Genomic DNA, 24892 nt, shown 5'->3' on the forward strand with positions numbered 1-24892 from the left:
TCTGAACAAAGAGCAAAAAAAAAAAAAAACACATGGCAAAACCCAAGGACCACTTCCCACTGGCAGATGAAGACCAGAAGCTAAGCCACTTAAATTTGATGCATAATACCATCTAGTGGACTACATAAACAGTCACAGGTGACATAGACGACGGAGATGGAGAAATTTCCAGCAATAGGACTTGAAGATTACCTTCATTACCAAAATAAAACCAACAACAAAGGTGAAGATCCACGAAAGATTGACCCATACAGCTGCTAAAACACATCTTCAATCCACTATGGTGGGCCGATATGGTAATGGTATTATCAATTGGACTGCCCACAATAGTAACAAGAAAGTGGTTCGGACTAAAAACAAAGCCCATATCTACAAAGTCCATATGCACCAGTAATACTACTGCATGTGCACCTTCTAAATGGTTTGGTATATGCAAGATAAGACACCCCATAGGGCCCACTTCTCCAATATAGACACCCAATTTTACGTGCCCACCACGCTAATGTAACGGAACCATCATGATTTTTTACTTTTGAGGTTCATTCTGTGAGACAAAGAGTTGACGTGGGTTTCGAGAAGGACCCAGAATCGCCGGCAACCGAGAAGTAGGTAGAAGCGATTTCGACAACAAATCCCGAATCGTTGAAGTTTTCACAACAGAGAAGCAACTTCAACCCGGACTAGCAACCAAAACATAGTTGATAGTTCGATGCACCGCCTAACCATTATTTCCCTAAGCGCACATCCACAGACAATAATTGGCGCCGTCTAGCACTACCATGGATTCTAGTGATGAACAATTTCGATGATAAGGCATATCGATGGCTGAAACAGACGGACTAGAGTTACTACAAAAGGAGAAAAGCAAACACGCCAAGGTAATAGAACACTTACAAAAAAAATAGCGGGTCTAGAGTACCGACTTTAGAAGAGCTTACTGGCTGATCGTCATCCCCACTAGCAAACATCTGAGACAGAGGGAACGAGAGTAAAAAAATGACCAACAAAGAAACCGATGCAAAAAGGAATTGGAGAAAATGTGGAACGAAACAGTTAGCAAAGGAACTCGTACCAATTAATACCAGGATCAAAAGGATAGTTGTAGTGGTCCTCCTCCAAAAGATTGCTAACACTCCAAAAGCTATGAAAGATCACCATGACCACAAACGGTGCTAGCGTATCCACTATAGTTCACAACGCAGGGCAGATACACACCATAATCACTAAAAGCATGAGAGTATAGAGAAGCCATCCCGAAGAACAACAAACCACCGTGTAGAAATCGTCGGACTCTGATCAACAGAGAACCTCAACAGAGAGAGGAATAGGCTTATTGCTTAAATATATTGGTAGTTGTCCTATTGTTGCACAGGTGTTGCACGATACACGTTTTAGATAGAACTGCATGAGATAGAACTGTCTGACGCAATTTACGGCGTTACACATAGGTAAACTAAAACCTTATTCTGCTGACAATGACCCATGACACATATCACTTTGTTACCAAAACCGTCAGAGGTCACACAACGTGTATATTCCTAAAACTGCCAACTACTCTAATCAATATCCTATTACGTTTTCATGCACTTCAAGTAAGATAGTTGTATAGTGTGAGTACGTGTTATGACGAATACTAAAGAAAAAATTGAGTTGAATATCGACTTATCATTAAATGGTAAGTTTGGGGTGTATAACACTAATAACGAGTTAACAAGAGCTTCCTCTGTTGTAATACCCCTGGTTAGAGATGACAATGTCAGAGCGAGCCCACCCTTTTCGTATCCTAGGAGTATATATTCCCTTCTTATAAAAACTAAAGAAGAATAGTATAGGAATACAAAAAGAGTTGCAGACGAAAAGAATCGAGGCAAAAGTGAGGTGGCCTGAAAAGATAAAGAGGAATTTTAGAAGTCACGGGCCATTGTTTGGGCGACGCACAACACAGGGTTCATTGGGGTTATTAGAAATGCCGCCATGCCGGAATTAGAGAGTAAATCCCTCTAAGGTACTAGACTATCTTTTTTTGAATTCAGTGCTATTTTTTGTTTGTTTTTTGTTTTTTTTTTTTCCTGAATATTCTGCTATTGTTTGTCTAATTCTTTAATTTGATTTTTTTTTAATATTAGGTCAATTTGATATGAAATTTGTGCTTAACATTTATATGCTCTATCAATTTTAGGTGATTTGGAAGAAAACAAACTGCATTGCAAAACCAAGCTTGTTCTTTCTTTTGGTTGGGTGTTGGAGTTGTGGTTGCAAGTAACATTTTGCATTATTTTACTTCATTTATTGTGGAAGATGCAAATTTTTTGGGAAAATGATAGTAGAGTGTTATTGTCTAATTATTGCCAAACACACACACACACACACACACACACACACACACACATATGTATAAGGTGTGAGAGAGGTAGGTCTGTAACTCGGGCGGGCTAGGCCCATATAGAAAATCTTTAGCCCGAGCCCATTCTAAGCCCACCTTAGAAGAATTTGTATGCAAAAAATAAATCAATTAATGTTGCACCCATGACTTGAATCTGAAATCTTAAACAGAAATCCCAAGTACACTACAATTTAGCTACTACACTCTTGTGACTTAAGTATAATTATAAATATATATAATATTTTCGGACTCGGGTTGAGTTTCAGGGTTCATCCATATCAACCCAAGCCCAGCCCGAATTGAATTCGGACTCAAAATATATAGTCCAGGCCCAAACCGAAATTAGAAAAATATTAGCCAAGCGCACAAAATTTCGGACTGGGCTCGGGTTATTTCGGATTGAGCCTACTCGAGTTACAGCCCTAGAGAGAGGTACTGTAGGCACATGCATGGTTTATTCCCGTAGTGTGCAACACTACTTGGGGTTTCAGGAGTCAAAAATGAAGTGGGGAGTGTAGTGTTGAATTTAATTTGAAATTTGTCATATTTATAGAAATCAGTGAGACATTAAAAAAACTACTATGCCTAAGCTAGGATTTTGTTATTCATTATATTTTTTAAAATAAAAATTAGGTTAATAGAAGTAATTAGTATCTTGAGTAATTTTTACAAGTTTCAATTGAATGACAGGATCTAGCAGTTGTAAGGAAGCAAGTTATGTCAGTTTTACATTGATTGAAGAGCAACGTAATAAGGATCCTGTGGCTTCTTCCATTGAAAATGATAACAGAATTTTTACTCCAGAAAACAAAGGAAGAGAGGCAGAGGGGAAATTCCGGTGGAAAACATGCATCGTGGTTTGAGAGGGTCCCAACGGGCGACGGGTAGACGGATTCTTGTATAAATACGAAAAATGTGTAGAAATAAATATAATGTGCGTGTCTAGCTTTTTCTCACCGGCCGAGTTTGTCAAGCACGGTGGTGGTGACGATGTAGTTAACCCACTCAAACATATAATTATAAAACCCAGAATAAATTTATTTATTTATTTATTATTATTATTATTATTATTATTATTATTTTCGTGACAGTAGCGATAACGTAATTAAGTAATACACCCGGACATAGTTGTAAGATCACACCAGGTTTGACATAGTTGTAAGACTGCAACCATTTTTTTTTTAAAAAAAAAAAGAAAAGATTTGAGTTACTACTACCAATTTATTCCATGTTTTTCAATTGAAATGTATAAATTCATGTTTTTGGTGATGGAATAAAGCAATACAGCACGACACTTTTTATAACAATTATTAGAGCTTTTGGTTGTACGTTACTTTCAACCTACAGTGCACGAAATTTTCATACTTTAGAGGTGGTGCCTAACACATGTAAAACATGAAAATAACACGTTAAAAACAATTATTCAAATTTTAGAATATTCTTCTATATAACTAGTATCCTATTAAAATATTCTACCATGCATTTTTTCTTTTTTCCTAAACATAAAATTCGTCAGGATTTTGGTATAACATCTGGCAATCCACTATTTAAGACAATTAATCAACTTCTTGATAATTTTGTTTATCAAAGGTGAGTCAGATGTTCTTAAAGATTTCTTCTCTATTGCTAATATTGTACAAAGAATATATTTTTTAACCTTCACTTCTTATTTATTTTTTAAATAAATAATATATAATAGGATTCAATTACTATTAAAACTAAAAAACTTCACTACTTATATTTAATAACCATTTAAAAAACATATTTATTTCCTAAAAGGTCTGAAATTAAAGTTAAGAGACACTTGACTTGTCCTTACTCCTTATAAAAACGAATCTCAAGGTTTTTGTTCGATAGCACATGTTCTTCGTGTCTCCTCGAAACAACAGTGTCCCTACAAGTTACTATTCCCGCGTTTTGTGGGATCAAAATAAGCAACATACAAAGCATAAATTAAACCTTGTTCTCTCCATTCTTTGCTGGTTCTCTTCTTCTTGTCCTCCTTTTACCTTCCTCTCTTGCACCTGAACTAGAGCAAAATGTTGATCATAACCTTACTATCGCCAGTAGTTCTATTCTTTTCCAGCCTCATCCATACTCTTTTCACCTTCCCCACTAAGAAGTTCATGGCCTGGTTGCAATCCTTGGTAATCAGAGCTCCTTCCCATGCATCCACCAACCCTACCGATGCTCAAAAGAAGGCAACGAGTGGTACCCGGAACAAGGCCGAGCTCAAAAGTGTGTTCGCAACGTTTGACAAGAACGACGATGGCTTTATAACAAGGCAAGAGCTCAGAGGGTCACTCAAGAACATTGGAATCTTGATGACGGAAAAAGAAGTCTTGGACTTGGTTGAGAAGGTGGATTTGAATGGGGACGGGCTCATTGATCTCAAGAATCAATGGTGAATCGAGAGGAAAGGACCGCAGAATTAGATGGGAAGGAAGAGGAGGAGGAGGACAAGGCAGAGGTTGAATTGAAGGAGGCTTTCGATGTTTTTGATGGCAATGGAGATGGGTTAATAACAGTGGAGGAGTTAGGAATGGTGTCATCATTTATGGGGTTGAAAGAGGGGAAGAGGTTGGAGAATTGCCAGGAGATGATTAGGAAGGTTGATATGAATGGAGACGGTAAGGTTAATTTTGATGAGTTCAAGAGGATGATGAAAGGTGGTAGAACGCTTGTTCCAGTTTCCTAATCTCCCTCTCTCACACACACACATTCCAGGGTAAGATGAACATAATATATGAAATGGTCGAGTCTCTTCCTATTTTCTAGATTGTAATTAAATATTACAGTTGTGTACCCTAGTTGCATAGACTGTAAAAGAATGATTACTTGCTAAACTCTCCTAAATTTGCAGAGTGTAGTCCAAGGATGGCAACCATAACCATTATCATATTTTAGGTGCACAAGCATACCATGGATATATATCAACCAGTAGCAAAAACAGAATCTTTCCCAAAATGAAGTAGAAAAGTGCGGAAAATGGAAACCTCCATGCACCTAAAGCAGCAACTCTAGCAGCCAACACCAGTTTCTGCATGCGCGTATTCATGCTCGTGTAATGATGTTAACAGACATACATGTCCCCCACACCTCAAAATGCACACTTAAGTCGCACGCGAAATGAAAAAATATTGTAAACTAGTGCTTACCAGTTTCTATAACCTATTCTGATTATTTCAACATCCATTTCAAGCTCCAAAAGTACTTAAATCACAAAAGCAAATGTATGACAGGCACGCCAGTCCTTTCTGTATTATGATTGAATCTGGAGTTGAAAAGAAGCGCAAGCATACCAGCACACGACAATTTTAGGACAAACAGAGTTGTTATAAATGCATTCAGCAAGGATTGTAGTAAGAATGGAATGCAACTGAAATAGTAACAAGCATTTGAAAGCATACACACGCGAGTCCTATTATTTTTAAAACCTTGCAACATTCGTGAGTAACAAATCCAATTTAAAATAAAAAGAAACAGAGAAACACAAACTCTGAGGTCTTTAGCCAAACTTACTCATTGGGCATGAAATAGGGCAGCAACTGCATGGCCACTCCCCAAAGGACCCAACAGATATAACTAATAATACCATCCGAGTAGGACTTAAATATACACTAGCATGTGATCCTTGTGCCAAAGATTATCTATCGGTTCATTAGAAGACATCAGGATGGAAACGGCCCGGGATGGAGTTACTTTGTTGAGCTTGCTTGAGGTGCATCGTAAGAGCGTAATTATTGACCTGGTTCATCAAAAGGTTGAATAAAAATCATCAGATTCAAGAGTATAGATAAAGCCATTGAAAGGAACTTAAACCAAAGGGCACTGAAAGAAACCTAAACCAATAATATGGTTTGGAGATTCAATAAATAGGGCAACCTAGTCAGATTACATTAATACAACCAGGTAAAAGAGAAATAAATGTGCAGTGCTGCTGCCAAAGATTACCCTTGAGAAGACGTGTTATAATTGCACAATGTTTGATTAAAATTTAAAAAATCAAGGCAATAGGTTTGTTGTCAACTACCAACGGGTTTGAATGAGAAAGAACCTTTTACCGTTACAAAAGATTTGTGTGCGTTCATCTCCTCTCTTTTTGTACTTTTCCTTTTCCCTTTTTCCATTCTAGTTTTCTTAACCAAAATACTATTGCTATTAAGACCATATATATAAAAATAAAAAATAAAAAAAAGCATTTTGGGTTTGGCATCCTCACCTCAAGGGTTCTCAGCTGTTCCTGGTATTGAGATACCATCTGCTTCAGATGATGTAGTTCCTGGCTCCTATCCTCGAACTCTTTCTGGCGCTCATGTTGGATAGACACCGCTCGTTTAAGGATTGTGTTTTCATGAATCAATAATTCTACTTGTTGCTTCCGCAGAATGTTCTCCTACAATATGACAACAAAAGTCACCACCAATTACATTCTACATTCCCCAGACTCAAAACCATCCAAAGAAATTAAATAAAAAAACCTCTTAAAGATAATGATTTTCTAGCAATAGCAATAAAAGATCTGCATTGAAAGAGAAGTTCATGATACAAAATTAAGAAACATGCACACACAAACATAACCACCTGCTGGAAGCTTTGGGTTGCCTCTGCCTTTGCACGTGCACAAATGGACTTCTCCAAGACCTCAAGCACTCTGGATGCACGGGCTCTAGCATCATCTATGTTGGTGGCACTCATCATTTCTCTAACAAAGAGCTCCACCCACTCTGCCCCACCCATCGGCAGGTTTTGCTGAGCCAATGCATCCTCAGTAGAAGTAACATCATCATTATTTGTCGCCAAACCTGCAACACAAATGTTAAAACAGTACTGCTCCTCCATTCAGAAACTGCAAGTAGGACTTAAGTCGAAAGCGGCCTAAAAATGTCGAATAAATGATCTGATACATAACTAATTCTGCTCAAGGCAACACTTTCACCTGTTATATGATGTAATGTTGAAGACAGCATCTGAAAGTATAATGATAATCCAATAAAATATAATTCTAGATAGAGTAGTCACTAAGGAAGCACAGATTGCATTAGTTCTCAAACATAATTGAATTAAAGAAACCGTAATCATATGCACGAGCACTGTTCTCTATTTTGTTTGCTATATGAAGAGAGGAAAGGGGAAGGGAGTCTATTGGTCTTCAGAGAGCACCTAAAGATCCCATTTACAAGGAACTTCACTGACATGACAAACCACCAGAGACAGCAAGAAATAAGTGACTGTACCCATACTGTAGTACAAAAAGGTATATTTTTTTTAGAGTTAACTATAAGAGAGAAAGAGACACATTCTTTGAGGGTTAACTATGAGAGAGAAAGAGACAGATTGGTTGAGGATGTTAACCCCGAGAGAGAGAGAGAACGTGGGGAGAAGAGAGAAAAAAAGCTGCAACCACAATCTTGATCCTTGCAGCAAATGAAAGAAATCTCATGGATCAGGAAAAATATTTTAGAGAAGAATATTTTTCCAATTATCAAACTTCCCGGTGAAAATGGAAACATTTCGATTCCTTAGTGTGTTTCTATTCAATCTTGGTCACCCAAGTGCTAAAATCGTCTTTGGGGCAATCGATAACATTCTTGAAAGGGCCAACGGATAATGTTCTTCGAATTAATAATGCAAATTTTCCATGTAGAACAAAGAAGAGTGTGGAATAAATTTCTAAATACCAAAAAATAATGCATCTCCTGAAAAATAAGAGAGAAGACTCTTGAGATTTCTAATGGAATTTGGCAAGAGACTGATCTTATTTTTTTTCTTTTGATAAATCTGGCAAGAGATTGATCTAAACTAAAACAATTGAATAAGAACTATATCCTTACCAAGAATATCAGACCATTCAAAATCAAGGGTGAAACACAATAGAATAGAATAGTCCTCATTAGGTTGGGATGATCTAATTCATTTAAAAAATTTATGCTTCAAATTTGACAGCATAACAGAATGGACTTCACAAATTTTAGTCTAAATTTGAAAGAAACAAAAAAAAAAAAAATTGCTTTTTGATATCCAATCCAATAACTTGCTGAATTTTTTTTTTATTACTATAATAGCAAAAAGAACTATCAAACTAAATTTTGACCCCATTGGCAGACATCTATTCTTGCCTTAGTTAGAAAACTTTCTTTTTCCTTAATGTAGGCAACAAGAATTGAACACCCAATCCTTTTAGATTCCAAGCCAGCACATTCACCACTGTGCTAAAAAGGTTTCTGCAAAAAGGGTGCTAAAAAGGTATTGTCTTATGAGAGATGCAAAACTTGAGGCATGCAAGAAACCAAAAATAGTAGGGGGTCATTGTAAAAAAACCATTACTTAATGCTTAACCAGTCTAAGAGTCACGAGCCAAAATATATGCAAAATAAATTAAAAACAACAAATAGGCAACTAGACAAACATAAAAAAATAAATAAATAATACTTTTGGAGAAAGGAATGTAAGAGAGAGAGAACATAATGAATGCAATAATTCTAAAAGTGATGACTTTATTCAGTATGATAAGAACTATAAACTTATTAAAATATGATTCCAGGATCAAACAAGGTTAAACCTATAATTTCTCGACCTCGAGAAAGCCACATTACATGAAACGACGCAACTAGTGCTTAAAAGATTACATGAAACACTTAAAATCGTCTTTGATTTTTCTGAAGTGTTAACTAAGATATTGCTTTTTTACCAGGGTTTCATAATAAAATAAAAGGATTATATCTTGGAGAAGAAAATTAAAGGTAAACAAGTTCTCGTATGTAAGCAATTACAAAATTAAATCCTACACACAGGAACACAAAATCTAGGAGAAATAGAATCATCTAACTTTACTGAAATTGAATTTTGAATATATCAGAAGAAATTTTCTATTCACACCTTGAGTTTGAAGTTGAACTTCCTGTTCCACGTCAGTGTTGCCATCAGCAGAGCCCAATTTCTCAGCAGATCCCAAGCGTAGCTCATTCAGACTTCTGATAGCCGAATCCAGATCATCACCACATTCTTTTAGCACTCTCTCAAGAAGCTAAAAGGCAATATTCTGAAATGGTTAGTAACTTGTCATGCTAACTAAGACACTTATATTGCACATGCTCCAAAAACAACTCATTTATATATATATATATATGTAGAACAAGTAAAATGGATAACACCAACAGAAAAAAAAAATTATACATATCAAAGAAAACCAATGAACAAAATATACATGAAAAAATTGAGATTAGAAAAAGGAAATTCATATCAGAGTGAACAAATGAATGGATATTGATAATCATCAAGAAATAAAATGCTAGTTCATACAGCACAAGACATGCCACGTAAAACTATTACACAGCTGAAAAATCTCAAGCTAATAGAAACAACAACTACAAAAATAATTAGAGTAAAAACATAGGTATTCAAACTTTATGGACCAGTATTACTTATCAAATATATATATATATATATATATATATATATATATGGCCCAGCCTCAACTCAGCATTCTCAGCCAAAAGCAGACTGAATAGGTTGGATGTTAGAGACATGATCCTTGTGAAATATAATTCTTATCCATTATGGTTAAAGCAATCAGGATCAATGGATCATCAGCTCCATCTTGAGGTTTTAACTATTGTTTGCCAAGTCGAAAAGAGAACAGCAAAACAACCACAAAAGTCATCTTTTTTACTTCATATGGATATGAAACAATTAACTAAAGTATAAAAATATTTCCTTTGCTGGAGTATGTAATACAGATAATGTAATTTTTTAAATCCAGCCGATCGACTTCCAACCAAAATGTCTCTAATACTGCTGATATCTTGTCTCCATTACTGTTCATATAACATGCTCCTGAACATAGTCGGTAAGCATGAGAACCATGGCCCAGCAAGGACTGACTAACTGGTATATAGAGGAAGGAGCTCTCACTCTCGAGAACTATCCCACTCACATTCCCACTGGGAGACCCCAAAATCCTTTATAAAATTCTTCTGCTATACTACAACACACACTAGCTTGTGCTTTCTGACTATTCACCAATAGAATTGCTGAGATATTTGTAGTCTCGTAAAGGTGAAGTCCTACTTACATAGGCTATCAAAGGATAATAAAATTAACACAGCAGTAGGAAATAACAGTTAAAGAATATACAAGAGTGGTCTTGCTGTTCACCAAGAGACACCAATAACAGACTCCTACCAAGTAAATCAGGATTCACTTAATGGACAAGTCATAGTTCTGACAACCAAAATACAATATATTAATCTTGAATTCCTAATCAACGTTACATGTTTTGAACATCCACGTCTCACTGAATACACACACACACACACACACACACAAAAAAAAATTGTGACTATTTTACTAAACTCAAGGATGTCAAGGAATTTTGTGATGTGTCCCTTTGAGATCACAACTGAACTGTAAAATCAAAACCATGTCCAAAGACAAGTTTAATTGCATTCAATTTTGCATGTATGTATAATATGCATACGTAGGCATATATATGAATTATGAATACAACAAGTGTATGTATGTTTCAAAACAAAATTAAGTGAATTAACCCTACAATATGGAATATCTTTTATAACGGTGTTATATCAAACCAAATTCTAAAAAATAACTCTTCTGGGCTTGAGAAAAAAACTCTAATAAAATTAAGTTAATCATCTAATCAAGTACCCAATAATAACTCTAAACCCATAATTCCTTGAAAAAACACAACCACTATTTACTAAGAAATAAAATATGATATAGTACAAAAAAATTAATACAAGAAACTATTTTACCGACTGAAATTTATCAAATTGAGGAAAAAATAAAAAGGGTTCAAAATTGAATAAATAGGAGGGGAAAAAAAAGCATAACAGACCTGTCTGTCCATATCAGGAAACAGAGCTGTTAGATGATCGAGCCGCGAAGAGCGCGATGGTGAAAAATTAGCCGGCGAACCAGTGGTGGGGCTCGGGGGAGGGAATCGAACCGGCGACGAAGAACAGCGAATTCTCTTGGCAACGGGCGGCGAGGATGGAAGGTCTTCGAAGAAAGATGATGATCTCTTGCCGCACACTATTGCAGACATGATGTGCTCAATTTTTCGTCCTACAATCTGAGCGAAGACCGATTCGCTTCCTCTCCAATCGTATCGCTCATGCAGCGATTGACCTCAATTTCAATCTAACGATTGCTCACGTTCTGAATCGGTTCTTAATTCCACCTAATCGCAGAGAGACAAAGAACTCCCTCTCTCTCGAAACCACTAGATTGTTTTGGATTGAATGAAATAGAGATCTTTGTATCTTCTCTCTCTAGATCGATTGGGAGATTTAAATGAGTAAAGGAAAAGACTAGGGTTTTTCTCTCTCTAAATATTAGGGTTCGGTTTCAGGATTGATTCATTCCTCTCCCGCTTAGATAAGCTTGGCTTGTCGACTTTAATTTATGTCTATGTGAAGCAGATAATGATGAAGAGACGGGCTTGTGATAGATAGGAATTCTGAATGACTACTTAAAGAAATCTAATGTACGAAAAAGGAAATTGTATTTGTTGCAAAGTGTTACGTGGCGAGATTCGATTGGTCTTTGTTTCCCTTGCGGTAACAAGTGATTTCTTTTCTTGGAAATTCTAAAATTTTAAAAAGAAAAAGTTGGATATCCCTTGTTGGATTGGAAATCGTATATTACTTGCCCCCAAAAACGGAAATCGTATATCCAGAAGACACCTCACCTTGATGTTTATCTGGAGAGCCGTTGGATTAGATTACTTCAGCTGAATGCAAGTCATTGAGTTTTATCATCGGACGGTGAGGAAAGGTGCTAAAGCTAAAGGTTACCTAATTTAAGTGGAAAAAGACTTCCATGCCGCCGGACCATTGTTCTCTAGCCGTTGGATCAATGTTGTGAACTTGTGATTTCTTTGTGTTTGTAAAAATAAAAAAATAGTGTATATGTATATATATATATATATATATATATATATATAATACTCTTGTGGGCCTATAAACTCTCAATTTGAAAGTAAGATTTAATTTGTTCCCTATTTGTTTGGATACTTTCGAAAATAAATATCACGCAACTTATAAACGTTTGTTCCATTTTTAACTCACATTTCAAAAGTTAGTTGACAGATGTGTCAGACTATTTTTTACATGTAAAAAGACATTCTTACCATTTGATTTTGGTTTGACTCACTAAATTATTTCTTTAATGATTCAAATGACACGTTTACTTTCAATTGACTAATTAAATTATTTCTTTAAGTATTCAAATAACATATTTATCCTTATTTTTTCAGTGAAATCAACTAACCTTCTTTAATTGCAAAATTTTTTTACCAGTAATTCTTTTGTAATTGCTTGTTAATTTGAACCTCATAAATACGAAAAAATGTAGGTAAATTTGAGAGTGATATTTTAAAAAATATTTTTAACTTGTAATTACAAATTTTATTTTTGAATATGTAATTGCCAATTTTTTAAAAAAGACATTAATTTTGAATCCAGAAGCATCATCTATTTCCAGTATGTGTTCTATAGAAGATTTACCTATTTCTTTTAATTAGATATTACTCATTACAATAATAAGATAAGTAGACCTCTCGAGCTGAGTTGGTCAAGAACTCCCACAATTTTGTATAATTATTGTGTGTAAGTTTTTAATTTTATCTAAAGTTTTATCTCTCTCCTGTCATTAGAATGCAATTAAACCATTTTGTAGCAAGGAGTACAAGTTGAGAGTTTTTTTTTCCTCTTTTAATCTAAATGAAGCTTTTTTTTCTGTAACTTCAGTACCTTATGTCACGTTGTGATTCCTAACGACGCCATGAGCATAGAAAACACGCATGCTGGTTGGTTAAGAGCATTCATTGACTGGGAATGGTTCCAGGGAAGGGGCGTGCAGAACCACAGGATGGTACGTCTTTAGAGTTCAGGCAGGTCAACTCGGTTCAATTCGAGGTGCTTGTCGCTGGTTGTGGACTTGACTATGAAGAAGGGAGTTGTCCATCCATGCACAAACTGATTGGGAGTTGGAGTTGTTCCCCAGACGAGGCCAAGGCAGGACGAAACCAATTAGCATGTATTCTTGAGAGGGCAGGTCGTGGTGGCTAATCAAGGCGCTTGCGCGAGTTGAAGCAACGTCTTGGTGTCGCACGGGCTGTGTTGCTGCGCCAAATCTCTAGGCCCGTGACAAATGGTATCAGAGTAGGACTTGGAGTAAAACACAGAGGTGTGCCCCCTTGTCGATCCGGGGGTTTTGAGAATGAAGTGGGTGCACTGAAGCATCGGTGGGTAATCAATGCTGTTGGAGGAGAGCCTCCATCTCCCTAGGAGGATGATTTTTTTAAAGGCTGGAGGGCTACGCGCACCAAAGTTTTTACAAGTTCAAGGGGATGCAAACCGTTGTGAAGGGCGGGTATCAAGTTAGCTGAAGGGCCCTTATTTGTTTGGGGTGTCACGGATGTGGCATAACGTGGGGTTGCGTCCCGAAGAAGTGGGCGTCCTTTTAGCCCGAAACTCTATCATTGGGCGAGTGCAACCAGGGGTTGTACAAGGAAGTGATGGTGGGCAAGCGAGCATACCACTTGGAGGAAAAAGACTTTGGAATGTTGGACATAGTGGAGTCAACGTTGTACTGCGACTAGGGCGTCGCAGCACTCAGGTGGGAGAGTGTCACGTTGTGATTCATAATGAAGCCATGAGCATAGAAAACACGCATGTTGGTTGGCTAAGAGCATTCATTGACTGGGAACGGTTTCAGGGAAGGCGCGTGCAGGGCCACAGGATGGTAACTCTTCAGAGTTCAGGTAGGTCAACTCGGTTCAGTTCGAGGTGCTTGTCGCTGGTCGTGGACTTGACTATGAAAAAGGGAATTGGCCATCCCTGCACAAACTGGTGGTCGGGAGTTGGAGTCGTTTCCCTGACGAGGCCAAGGCAGGCCGAAACCAGTCAGCATATATCCTTGGGAGAGCAGGTCGTGGTGGCTGATCAGGGCACTTGTGCGAGCTAAAGCAACGCCTTGGTGCCGCAAGGGCCGTGCCGCTGCGCCAAATCTCTAGGCTCGTGACACTTGGCTACCTTGTTTTTCTATCTGGGTTGTTTTTAAATTTTGGGAATTGCCAAAATTATATTAATTTCATAATTTTTTTAATAGAAGAAAAAATATTTGATTTTGATGCTTCATTAGTTATACAAGATTAACATGATTTCATGGATTTTATTATAATCTTGATGGTAATACTGTCTTCCACGTGGACATATTTACATGATTTAACTAAACATGTGATTTTAACTAAACCCTGGAATAGCCCTCTGTTTGCAAACGAGTCTCCGCCTTCACTTCCACCACTATGGACTTTGTCGCCGCTTAAACTGGTCGGCTTCGGCTGGGCGAAGCCTGGAAGAGAGCCGGAAGCTTCTAAACTAAACCACCATCGCGATGCCCTTTCCTCAGCAATTGGATTTTACAGGAATCGAGGACGTGTCGAAGATCGTGAATTCTTCTGTCTCCGGTGAATTGGTCTGTGGCTCCTATATGTAGAGAATAGAGACAGACAAAAGAATTGTAGACACATAAGCGCCCCTTCACCAAATAAGAAATAGAGGAGAGAGAAATGACGGGGTAGGTAGGAGTTTAATTAGGGATATAGTAGTCATTTAGGTTATCTGACATTTTGGAATAAATATGATTAAAAAATTAAGGGCAAAGTTGTCTTTTCTCATGTTTTTAACGGATGCCGTGACAGAAAAGCGAAAATGGACCTAAGTGACAGTTATTTTCGAAAGATATTTGAGACTGATATTTAGTCAAACATAAGATGGTGTTAGTGAAATTAACCTTCTTTTTTTATAAAATATATAATTTTTGTTTTTTGGTATTTTATTGTCATAAAATATTTACAAAGGAAAAAAATATTAAAATTTAACAAAAATAACAACACATCAATTTTTGACAAGTTATTTTACATACCTAACCCGATAGACTCAACCTCATTTACATCAAAACAAACAGAGTCAAGCCTCGATAGTTCAGGATCATCTAATAATTTCTTATCAAATAGTAATTGGGTTGGTCCGAAAACATATAATAATTTTTTAGAGATGGGTCAATTAAGTGTTGTGGCAGTGTCAGAATGTTTGAAATACGGTTGGACACGTGTCTTACACAATTATAAGTATTTACAATTTAAAATGTTAGTTTGTATTAATTTCATTCTAGAGAAAGTTTGGTCTGGTAATATTGCTCTAGTGTTTGTTCGCTCGTCTGATCAAACGGTTAGATAAACATGACTAGCTAGACTACGGATCAAATATGCCAAGAACATCTTTACGTATGCAACACAAACGAATACTTTGTTAAAAAACCACAGGCTGAACTTGAATTTTAAAATCTAATTGGGTAACAATGTAAAAACAAAAACAAGGCTCACGAAGCCTAATAAACAATATAAGTGTCTTCATATATTATGTTTTGTTATTTTGTCTGAGCACTGTTCTTACTTCTCATGCTAAAATGTAGCGAAATGAATAATAGAGAAAGTGAGAAAAAAAAGAGTAAAAATTGAAAGAAAAAAATTGAAACATTCTTTACAATGCATATTGAGAATTTGAAAAAAATAATATTTTTTATTTGTATAATAATATATTTTTATTTATTACTGATATACTTGAATCACCCTTGATACAAACTCGCAATTGGGTCAGCTTATGGGTTTAGTAAGGATAGAATTAGAGAACATGGATAAGCCCGTTGACTTCACCTATAATTATTGATTCAATCAATCTAGGCTTCTAGCCCATTTTAAATGTCAAGCAGGCTCAGATAAACCCAGGCCCAATCCAGTGTACATTCTGTGGGCCTTATCCAACTAGTCTCCCATGCACAATTAAGCCTAGCTACGAAGCTGACTGGACTGATGCAATTCTCAAGTATATATATATATATATATATATATATATATATATATGACTTACATCAAAAGAATAAAAAAAAAATCTTCCATAATACTTGACAAAATGAGCTAACAAAATATTTTACTAATATGACAAAATCAGTATTGAAAAATGATTGTTGGATCAAAACTTTTGAATAAATTTTTAAGTGAAGGCCCCCACTGCCCCACACCAAGGTGCTGGACCCTCAACCAACAGTTTGGTCAAAAACATATTTAGGTTAAATGAGTTTGATTGATTTGGATTGAAATATTATTAAATCAAAATCAAACTCACTTATTTTGTACAGAATAAAGGATTTTGAGGAACAAAACAGATGTATTTCATACTTATTATAAGAAAATAATATTCAGTATTTCTTTTATTAATAAAGAAAACTTCATTATTATTATTTGGGCAATTTATTTATTTATTTTTTCCTATATTATTTAAGCAATAAACTTCGCCATTATTGTAGTACTCATGGGATGTCATTTTGGCATTTCACTAATTGAAATTAAAATTTTAAAGCCTTGCCGAAACCTTCTTTTAGAATGGCACTAAATAAAGAAAGAATAATACATAAAGCCAAAATTATTAAAATATATATAGTAATTAACAAGCCATATAGTTAATATCAAATGTCCCCTTACATATCAACATAATCAATCATCTCTTACCAAAGAAGAAAACCCTAATTTAAACTCATATTGGAAGCTCACATCTGGTTTGGATGGAGCAACGTACAAACTACGAGCCATACACGCCTATACCTAATTATAGTAGTTACCATGATATGGATATGGAGGCATGTTACCATGATATGGATATGGAGGCATCTGTGATGAAGGCCTTCTCAAGGGGTAGTGTTGGTAGTGTTGGTTTGTACCTGCAGTACCATAACCCCCACCCCAACATGCATGACGTTCAGGCAATCCTGGCCTTCCGTATTGGCTGTATTGGTAGGGTTGACCTATTGATCTATAACCATAGGGTTGTTCTATTGATGATCTACACCCGATGCCATAGGGTGGTTGATCTATTATTGATCTATTATAACCATATGGATCATATCCTCCGTATTGGCCTGCCGGCGGCAGTGGTAGTTGTGGTGGCTGACTTTTGATCTTCACCCATACCAGTTCTGCATGCTTCCCTGATGCCGCTAATGCCCTAAGAAGCACATTTGGTTCCACCTCCCCAGTCACTTTTGTCGTGCCTTCATTCGCATCTATAGTTACAGAATACACTCCTACATATACACACGCACACATTTGTATGCATACGTTAGTAGGTTTGATTCTAATTCATGATTGATATACATATATATTGAAAAATAATAGGAGATTTACCGCAAATGGAACCCAAAACTTCCATCACCTTAATCTTACATTCCTCGCAACCAGCATTCACTTTCAGAACACAACCCTGCAAATCATATAAGATACAAACATAAATATAAAATTTTATGTAGAGAATTAATTAATGAGAAAGAAATATATATATATATATATATATATATATATATATATATATATATATATGTAATCAATTATTCAAACCATGTGTGCATAGGTCTCCATTGAGAACTAATTCGACGTGATTCGATCCAAGAATTGATTGATCTTGTTTTGCTGTAGTTTATAGAGAGAGTATACTGAAAGAGAATTTTGTAGAGGGAGGGTTTATTTTTATAGAGGGAGGATGAGTTTCATATAATGGAAGCAAATCTAAACATAGAATTTACCATTTTAAATTCAATTAATAAGGAAACGTTAAAATTCTCGGCATTATTTCTATTATTATTATATTACCTTATCTTCTTTTGCTGATGAGTATAGTTTTTTTTGGACTTGCCCGATCGATGTAGGCAATGTTGTAGTTTATTTATTGAGCAAGAAGCCTCTAATAATGTCTGGCCAAGTGGCTCCTAGACTCTATACTCTCTTATTGTAATTCTTTTTCTTCTTTTTGTTTTGCTGAAAAAAAATAAACAAAAAAAAAAAAAAAAATCGATTTAGGCATCAAGCCCATTTTAAATATGATATCCATTTAAACATTATAAATGTGAACAAAAAGTGGTTTTGAATAAAGCTGGCTCGGTTTAACCCAGGCCCAATCCAATGTACATTCTCTGGCCATTTCCCAACTAGTCCATGAGCAATTTAAGCCTTCCAAGCTGACTGGACTTCATATAAAATAAAATAAAAACTTGAAGCTATTTATTTTGATTAGTTGGTGTAAAATAGCATCACGATCGATTCTTAGCATAAAACAAATCAGAATGGAGCCATGTGTAATGGGCTTCCTTGTCGCCAGCCTAACTCGGAATTTGAGAGTACTTGGGACAAGTTTTTAAAAATTTAGACACCACCACAATTCGAGTTGAGAGTTTGTCACACTCAATTTTATTTCTATTAATATTGTTGCAGTGATAAAATTATGGTGAGAAGTTATGAATTTTGATTTTGTAGGTTATTTTGCATATTTATTCTCCTTTTCCTCTTGAAAATGCAAAAATATCTCAACCCCTTTTCTCTCTCTTTTCCTTCTATTTATAGGGATTTACAATTATTCTAGAAACTTCCTATCTTATTCATTCTGCTGGGCCGTTCTGCTGGACTTTTCTTTATATATGGAAATAAATAAAGGCCGCTCTTCTTTTCTTGTTTCGTTCTGTGGCCGTTCTGGTTCCCTTGTAGATTGGGCCTATAGGTCATCATCCCAATGGAGATTGGGCTTGATGGGATTTCATCCTGTCGGGTCAACTGCTCTTACCTATCCAACCTTTAGTAATTCGGGTTGTGCCCGACTTAGGTCATTTTGGGTATCTTCACCTCTCATACATGGCAATGAATTGTATTGTTATTTGTGGATTGTATTATACTTAATTTATTACCTATTTCAAAATTTTCTTCATCTTCTTCCGTTTTTTTTTTTTTAAGATGATTTAATTGTTAGTACGTATTCTTGGAACAAAATAAAGTTGTCACCACCAATCCTACTTAGATAATTAATCTCAACTTTATTTTTTATTTTCACCTGATTCGTTTTTTGTTATTATTATTATTGGTTTTTCTGCAACTTTCAAACTGACGAAAAATAGTCAAAGCGCATCTCTACTCAACCACATACCCCCAGTGCGTACCTATCCAGGTAAGGGATCTAATATTTGAGAAAAAATAGTTATAACCAGATTGAATGGATGATGTGATATACATACATACATACATATATATATATATATATATATATATATATATATATATATAAAACATGGAGGTACGCAGTAGCAGGTGTACAAGTGGTATACTGTGGTGTGTGTGAAAAGGGTCGGGTGTGTCACACCATAACTCATAAGTAGTTAAAATCTAGCATTGCTCATCCAGGCACAACTAGTTAAATACGGTAGTAGCATTGCTCATCTATAGTCCATATATATATGGATTAGATGGTCTCATGATCATCTTGTTCTGATTGATCCCAACAAAATGGCATTATATTTCACCACCATTTGTGTATGAATCTAGACAAGTAAAGCATTATCCTCTCAAAGTTTTCTTCCACACCAATTATATGTCTTCCTAACTTTACACCTCCAAAAAATAGGATCTCCTGTTTGCCCATATGATGACCATCAGTGTGCTACACTACCACCTCTCTCTCTCTCTGTCTCTGTCTCTCTCTCTCTCTCTCTCTATATATATATATAGTTGTGTTGTGGGGGCCACACGATTAGTGGGGGCAATGGGTATCACTCCTTTCCAACAAGGCCATGTCAAGTTGCAAAGCCGAGTGTGATTAAAAAAAAAAAAAAAAAAAAGAAGAAGAAAAAGAATAGGATCTCTAACATTGCTTTTCTTCACCAAAAGCATCATAGAATACATTTTGTTTATGGGTTGTTGATGAAATGACCACTCACCAAGCTCACATCCAACCCCCACTCTGTCCCTCTTTGCACCCTTTTTAAAAACCCTCCGAGAGAAATGGACCTATGACACACACACACTCGCGCGCGCGCACACACACTCGCGCGCGCACACACAATACCCCTCCCATTGCTTATTTAAAGAGACAGGGACAGAGAGATTGATGGGATTGCACTCAAATATGCCCTTGACTATCTTTCTACTATTAGGCTATTCGCTTTGACCACACAGTAATCACTAACAAATGCGAGTTTATTATTTTGACCCTTAATTATGATAGCTTTTCCAAGTTTATATCTCACAATTCGCAAGCCCTTTTCTGGAAACATCTTAGACTCACCTGATTGACGCCAATAAGTAGTATTTTATTTCTCAAATTCGTATCTCGATTTTGTAATAATTTGTGATCACCGATTTTGTAATATTTGAGTGAGAGAATAAGATTATAATGCTACGTTTCATTTCAATCATTTTTTGGTTTAATATGCAACTTAAAGTGGGAATGGCTATTCCATTGGAATGAAAATTCATTCCACAACTAAACCTATGGAATGGTCTTTTCATTCCCAATTAATTTATTTTAAAAAATCGACTTCCCAAAATACCCTCATATTTCAAGTCTAAAAACTACCATTACCTTCTACCACAATCATCTACGCCTTTCACCACCACCACCACCACCACCACCACTGCCTTCTACCACCACCGACTTTCACCATCGCCCACCACTTTCCACCACTACCACTACCTTCCACTACCACCGACTTTCACCATCGCCTACCACTTTCCACCACCGCCACCACCTTTCACCACCGCCACCGTTTGCCGCAACCACCACCACCGCCTTTCACCACCGCTACCGCCACCACCTTCAACCACCACCATTGCCATTGCCTTTCACCACCTTCCACCACTATCACCGCCATCGCCTTTCATCACCACCGCGTTCCGCCACCTTCCACAACCACCAACAACGCCGCTATCGCTTTCCACCACCGCCATCGCCTTCTACCACCTTCCATCACCACCACCTTTCACCACCACCATCGCCACCACCTTTTACCACCACCACCGCCACCGCCACCGCCACCGCCTTCCACTACCACCACCTTCCACCACCACCACCACTACTTCCAATGCCTTCCACCACCACTATAGTCACATCACTATCTCCTTCTACTACAACTACCACATTACTGCCACCACCTTCCACCAATACCACTGCCACCTTCTACCACCACTGCTACTACCAATTTCCACCATTGCCACCACCGTCGCCTTCTAACACCACTACTTACACTACTACCGCTTTCCACCATCCACCACGGCCACTGTCACCGTTTATTTTTAAAAAATTATTAGAGAATATCATTTTGTTAATTTAATTTAATTTATTTGTTACTAAGAGGGATAATTTGGAGAATTCAATTAGAAATTTATTCTATTCTAAATTTTAAATTAGTCCAACCAAACACTAGAATATTTATTATCATTCCATTCCATTCCCATTCTCATTCCATTCCCATTCTCATTCCATTCTCACTTGCATTCTATTCCATTCCTGTATACCAAACGTAGCATAATATTCTCGCTCAATTCTAAATCAAGTCGTAAGTACTTTAATTTGATTTTTTTTACATATTTGAGTAGCATTTTTTAAAAAAAGTTTAAGTAATAGTGTAAAACTTGAATGAAAAATCCAGCCCAAATCAACTTTTAAGTGATTTATGATTGAGAATCGAATAATATGACCCAAGCTAAAAGTTACCAATCCAAATTTAACCTTATTTTAACCCAAATGTATAAACACACAGGCATGTCCAGAATTATTAATGCAAGAAAATGAAAGTTTAGGATGTTCTATTTATTTCGTCTTCGCAATTGAATTATTCTTTCTTCTTTTTTTTTTTTTTTTATATGCATTTTTTTTATGATTAAAATCAAATTTCTCAACATGAACTCAGAGATTGAGAGTGGGTTGAATTAAATTTAGGTTAAAAAATTTATTACTTTAATTGGGATTAATTAACCTTGAAAACATGTGTAATCAGTTCAATTTGTATGAATAATAATAATAAAAAAAGTTGATACTACAAAGAAAAAATGGTATATGACGAAGGCTTGAGCTCACCATCCCACAAAATATCATGCTTTCAAGTATGTTTTTAGAATAAAAGTGCTACAGAGTCGCTTTGGCATCAAGTTGCATAAACAGCAATAGAGGAAAGTTACCAAAAGGCATGGTTAGAAACCTTCTAGAAGCTTTAGGGATTAATTCTTATGCTGCTATTGTTTCTTTTTGGGAAATCAATCCATATTGTTAGAAGGGATTGCTAATTTTATAATTGAAAGGAATTTTTTTTTTTTGTTTTTTTCATTCCTGCTTTGGAGCGGATGGGTCATATATGTGTAGGGTACTAGGGGTGGAACTCGGGCAGGTCCACCCCGAACAACCTAAGTCCAGTTTAAAATTTTTTTGGACTTGAGTGGTGTAAATTGTAATTTAGTTTGAGTTTGGGTTGAAAAGTAAACATCTGAATTTATTTTACTGTGTTGGACAACTCAAAATTCAACCCGAGTTCATATCGAATTCCAAAATCTAACGAACCCGAGTTATACTTGTGTTGATTGCATGTAGTTTGGTTATTTAAGAAATTCACCTCATTGTAACGTAAATAAATTATTCAACTTATTAACTTTTAACCAATTGGTTGTTATATCATGTCAATATCTCTCATTATTTTAGTTGTCAAAAAGTTTTCATTTATCATTACAATAATCTGACTACTAACTTGAATTTTCAGTCCGATTTGCAAGTTCAAATTCAACCCGAGTTTAAGGAACTAAAAATGAGTTGAACTCGAATTGATTAGCTTGGGTTAATGATCGAGTTAGGTTAAATTATAATCGGAGATTTTATAACTCATATTGAGCTTGTGTTGAATATCTAACATGTTCGAATCCTACTCTTATCTATATGACCTACGCCTACTAGATTTAGAAATGTCCTTATATAAAATTTTCAAACTTATTAGCTTTTGTCAATACATAATTATTATCATGACTCTAATTTGAACCATATGTTTACAAAAAGCTTCATCCTTGACTATTGAAAATTTTGTTATGGGTGGGCATTCTTTAGAGACATGATTACTACGATCAAAGAAAATTTTCTTCCGGGTTGGCGTTCTCTGGACTCATGATTACTACAATCTTTGATCTTGCATTTTAAATATGTTTTGCTTTATGATTATTATTTGGAGAAATTAAAGTTTTACTAATATTTTAAAGGAAGAAGCTGAAAATTCTCTTTTAAAGAAAATTTTTTAAAAAATTCTGTGCGACACAAAGAAAGGAAAGGTCTCATGCCCCATTTATGTTGAGAACTTGAGTTTATTAATTGAGTTTTTTTTCGTTCTCTAATGTTAAATTATTATTATTATTTTTTTAAAATTACAAAAATTATGCCCCTCTCTCAAACTCTCACCCCTTTCTCTCTAAAATATATTTTTTGTAATTTTAAAAGGTATTTTTGGAATTTTTAAAAATAATTTTTAGTTTTTAATTTAATATTAAATAATAAGGTTAAATGTGTCATTTCATATCACGGTTAACAGGTCGGATACAGATATTGGGGTAATGTGATAACTTTTTGAAAATGTAGGAATTTTCTGAAATAAGTTAGAGGTTTTATGATCAAAATTTGAAAATAGTGAGGGTTTTATAATTTTAACCCTACTTTTTAAGCACAACTTAAGTGAGGTGAGAGAATTTAAAGCTTGGTTTTTGGATTTGAAATATTAGTATTTTTGAGAACTTGATTTTTTTTTTTTAAATGTACATAGAAATGAAATGATCATTTCATAAATTTAGTTATGTATTCCTACAATAAATTTTTATTCCAATAAAATGATCATATCAAACAAATGAATATTTGAAATGGATATTCCATTCGTGCTCATACCAAAGGCGTCAAACATTCTCTTTTTCAGTACTAATGCTACCAATGCAAAATACAATGTATCTTAATTAAGTTAGTTATATCTCCTAGTAAGATTTATTTATATTAGAAACGTAGTTTTGATTATACTTTTTGTAACAAAAGGTTATTTCTTGAGGGTAGATTTATATCTTATAATGATCATATTGTAATAGTTTTTGAATGTATTTTTCTATTGATATGTATATTAGAGGACTTAAATTTTCTAAATTAAATCTTCTCTGAGTTATTCTAAGTTGAATTCTCTGCAGATTGACAAGTGACATTTAAAATCTATCCACTGCTTGTGTTAAACCACGTCAACTAATTTAAAGAAAGTTTGAAAATTGAACCGTTTTGAAGTAAAAAAAATTTACCAAAGTTTAAAAACTACACCGTTTTGAAATAAGGCCGTTTTGAAATAAGGAAAATTCACCATACTTTAACGACGTTAACTCGTTCTCTCTTCTCATTTTTTTCGAAAAAGATCGCTCCCTCTCTCTCCTCTTGCTTATTCCCACGATTGGGGAAATATTTAAGCATCTGTATTGGATTTTGCAATTTAAATGTCAAAAAAGAGAGGTATTTTGCAATTTAGATTTCAGAAAAAGAGAGTAAACCAGAACAATTTTGCATTTTAAATTTCAAAAAAGAGGAATTTTGCAATTTAGTTTTCAGAAAAAGAGAG

At 35.5% G+C, this 24892-nt stretch overlaps 1 protein-coding gene and 1 pseudogene across 1 annotated transcript; one reads left to right on the forward strand and one right to left on the reverse strand.

Moving 5' to 3' along the window:
- The first annotated feature begins 4371 nt into the window (after nucleotides 1-4371).
- On the forward strand, nucleotides 4372-5487 carry LOC132279864 (calmodulin-like protein 7; annotated as a pseudogene).
- A 293-nt stretch (nucleotides 5488-5780) lies between these two features.
- Nucleotides 5781-11840, reverse strand: LOC132279863 (uncharacterized). Its single transcript, XM_059781916.1, has 5 exons — nucleotides 11241-11840; nucleotides 9263-9410; nucleotides 6968-7188; nucleotides 6606-6779; nucleotides 5781-6131 (listed from the first exon to the last, which is right to left on the reverse strand). The coding sequence occupies exons 1-5, from the start codon at nucleotides 11448-11450 to the stop codon at nucleotides 6045-6047; spliced, it is 840 nt and encodes a 279-aa protein (XP_059637899.1). The 5' UTR covers nucleotides 11451-11840; the 3' UTR covers nucleotides 5781-6044.
- Between the last annotated feature and the right edge of the window lie 13052 nt (nucleotides 11841-24892).

This window comes from Cornus florida, unplaced genomic scaffold, assembly GCF_030987335.1.
Source record: "Cornus florida cultivar Cherokee Brave unplaced genomic scaffold, ASM3098733v1 CherokeeBrave_3.0.0_Hap2_Chr10, whole genome shotgun sequence".
Classification (NCBI taxonomy): domain Eukaryota; kingdom Viridiplantae; phylum Streptophyta; class Magnoliopsida; order Cornales; family Cornaceae; genus Cornus; species Cornus florida.

Coding starts and splice junctions, on each gene's coding strand:
- LOC132279863 (XM_059781916.1), bottom strand. CDS start 11,450: ATGTCTGCAATAGTGTGCGGCAAGAGATCATCATCTTTCTTCGAAGAC. Junction 7,189..9,262: donor AGTTCAACTTCAAACTCAAG/GTGTGAATAGAA, acceptor TTTGTGTTGCAG/GTTTGGCGACAAATAATGAT. Junction 6,132..6,605: donor AACAGCTGAGAACCCTTGAG/GTGAGGATGCCA, acceptor TTGATGAACCAG/GTCAATAATTACGCTCTTAC.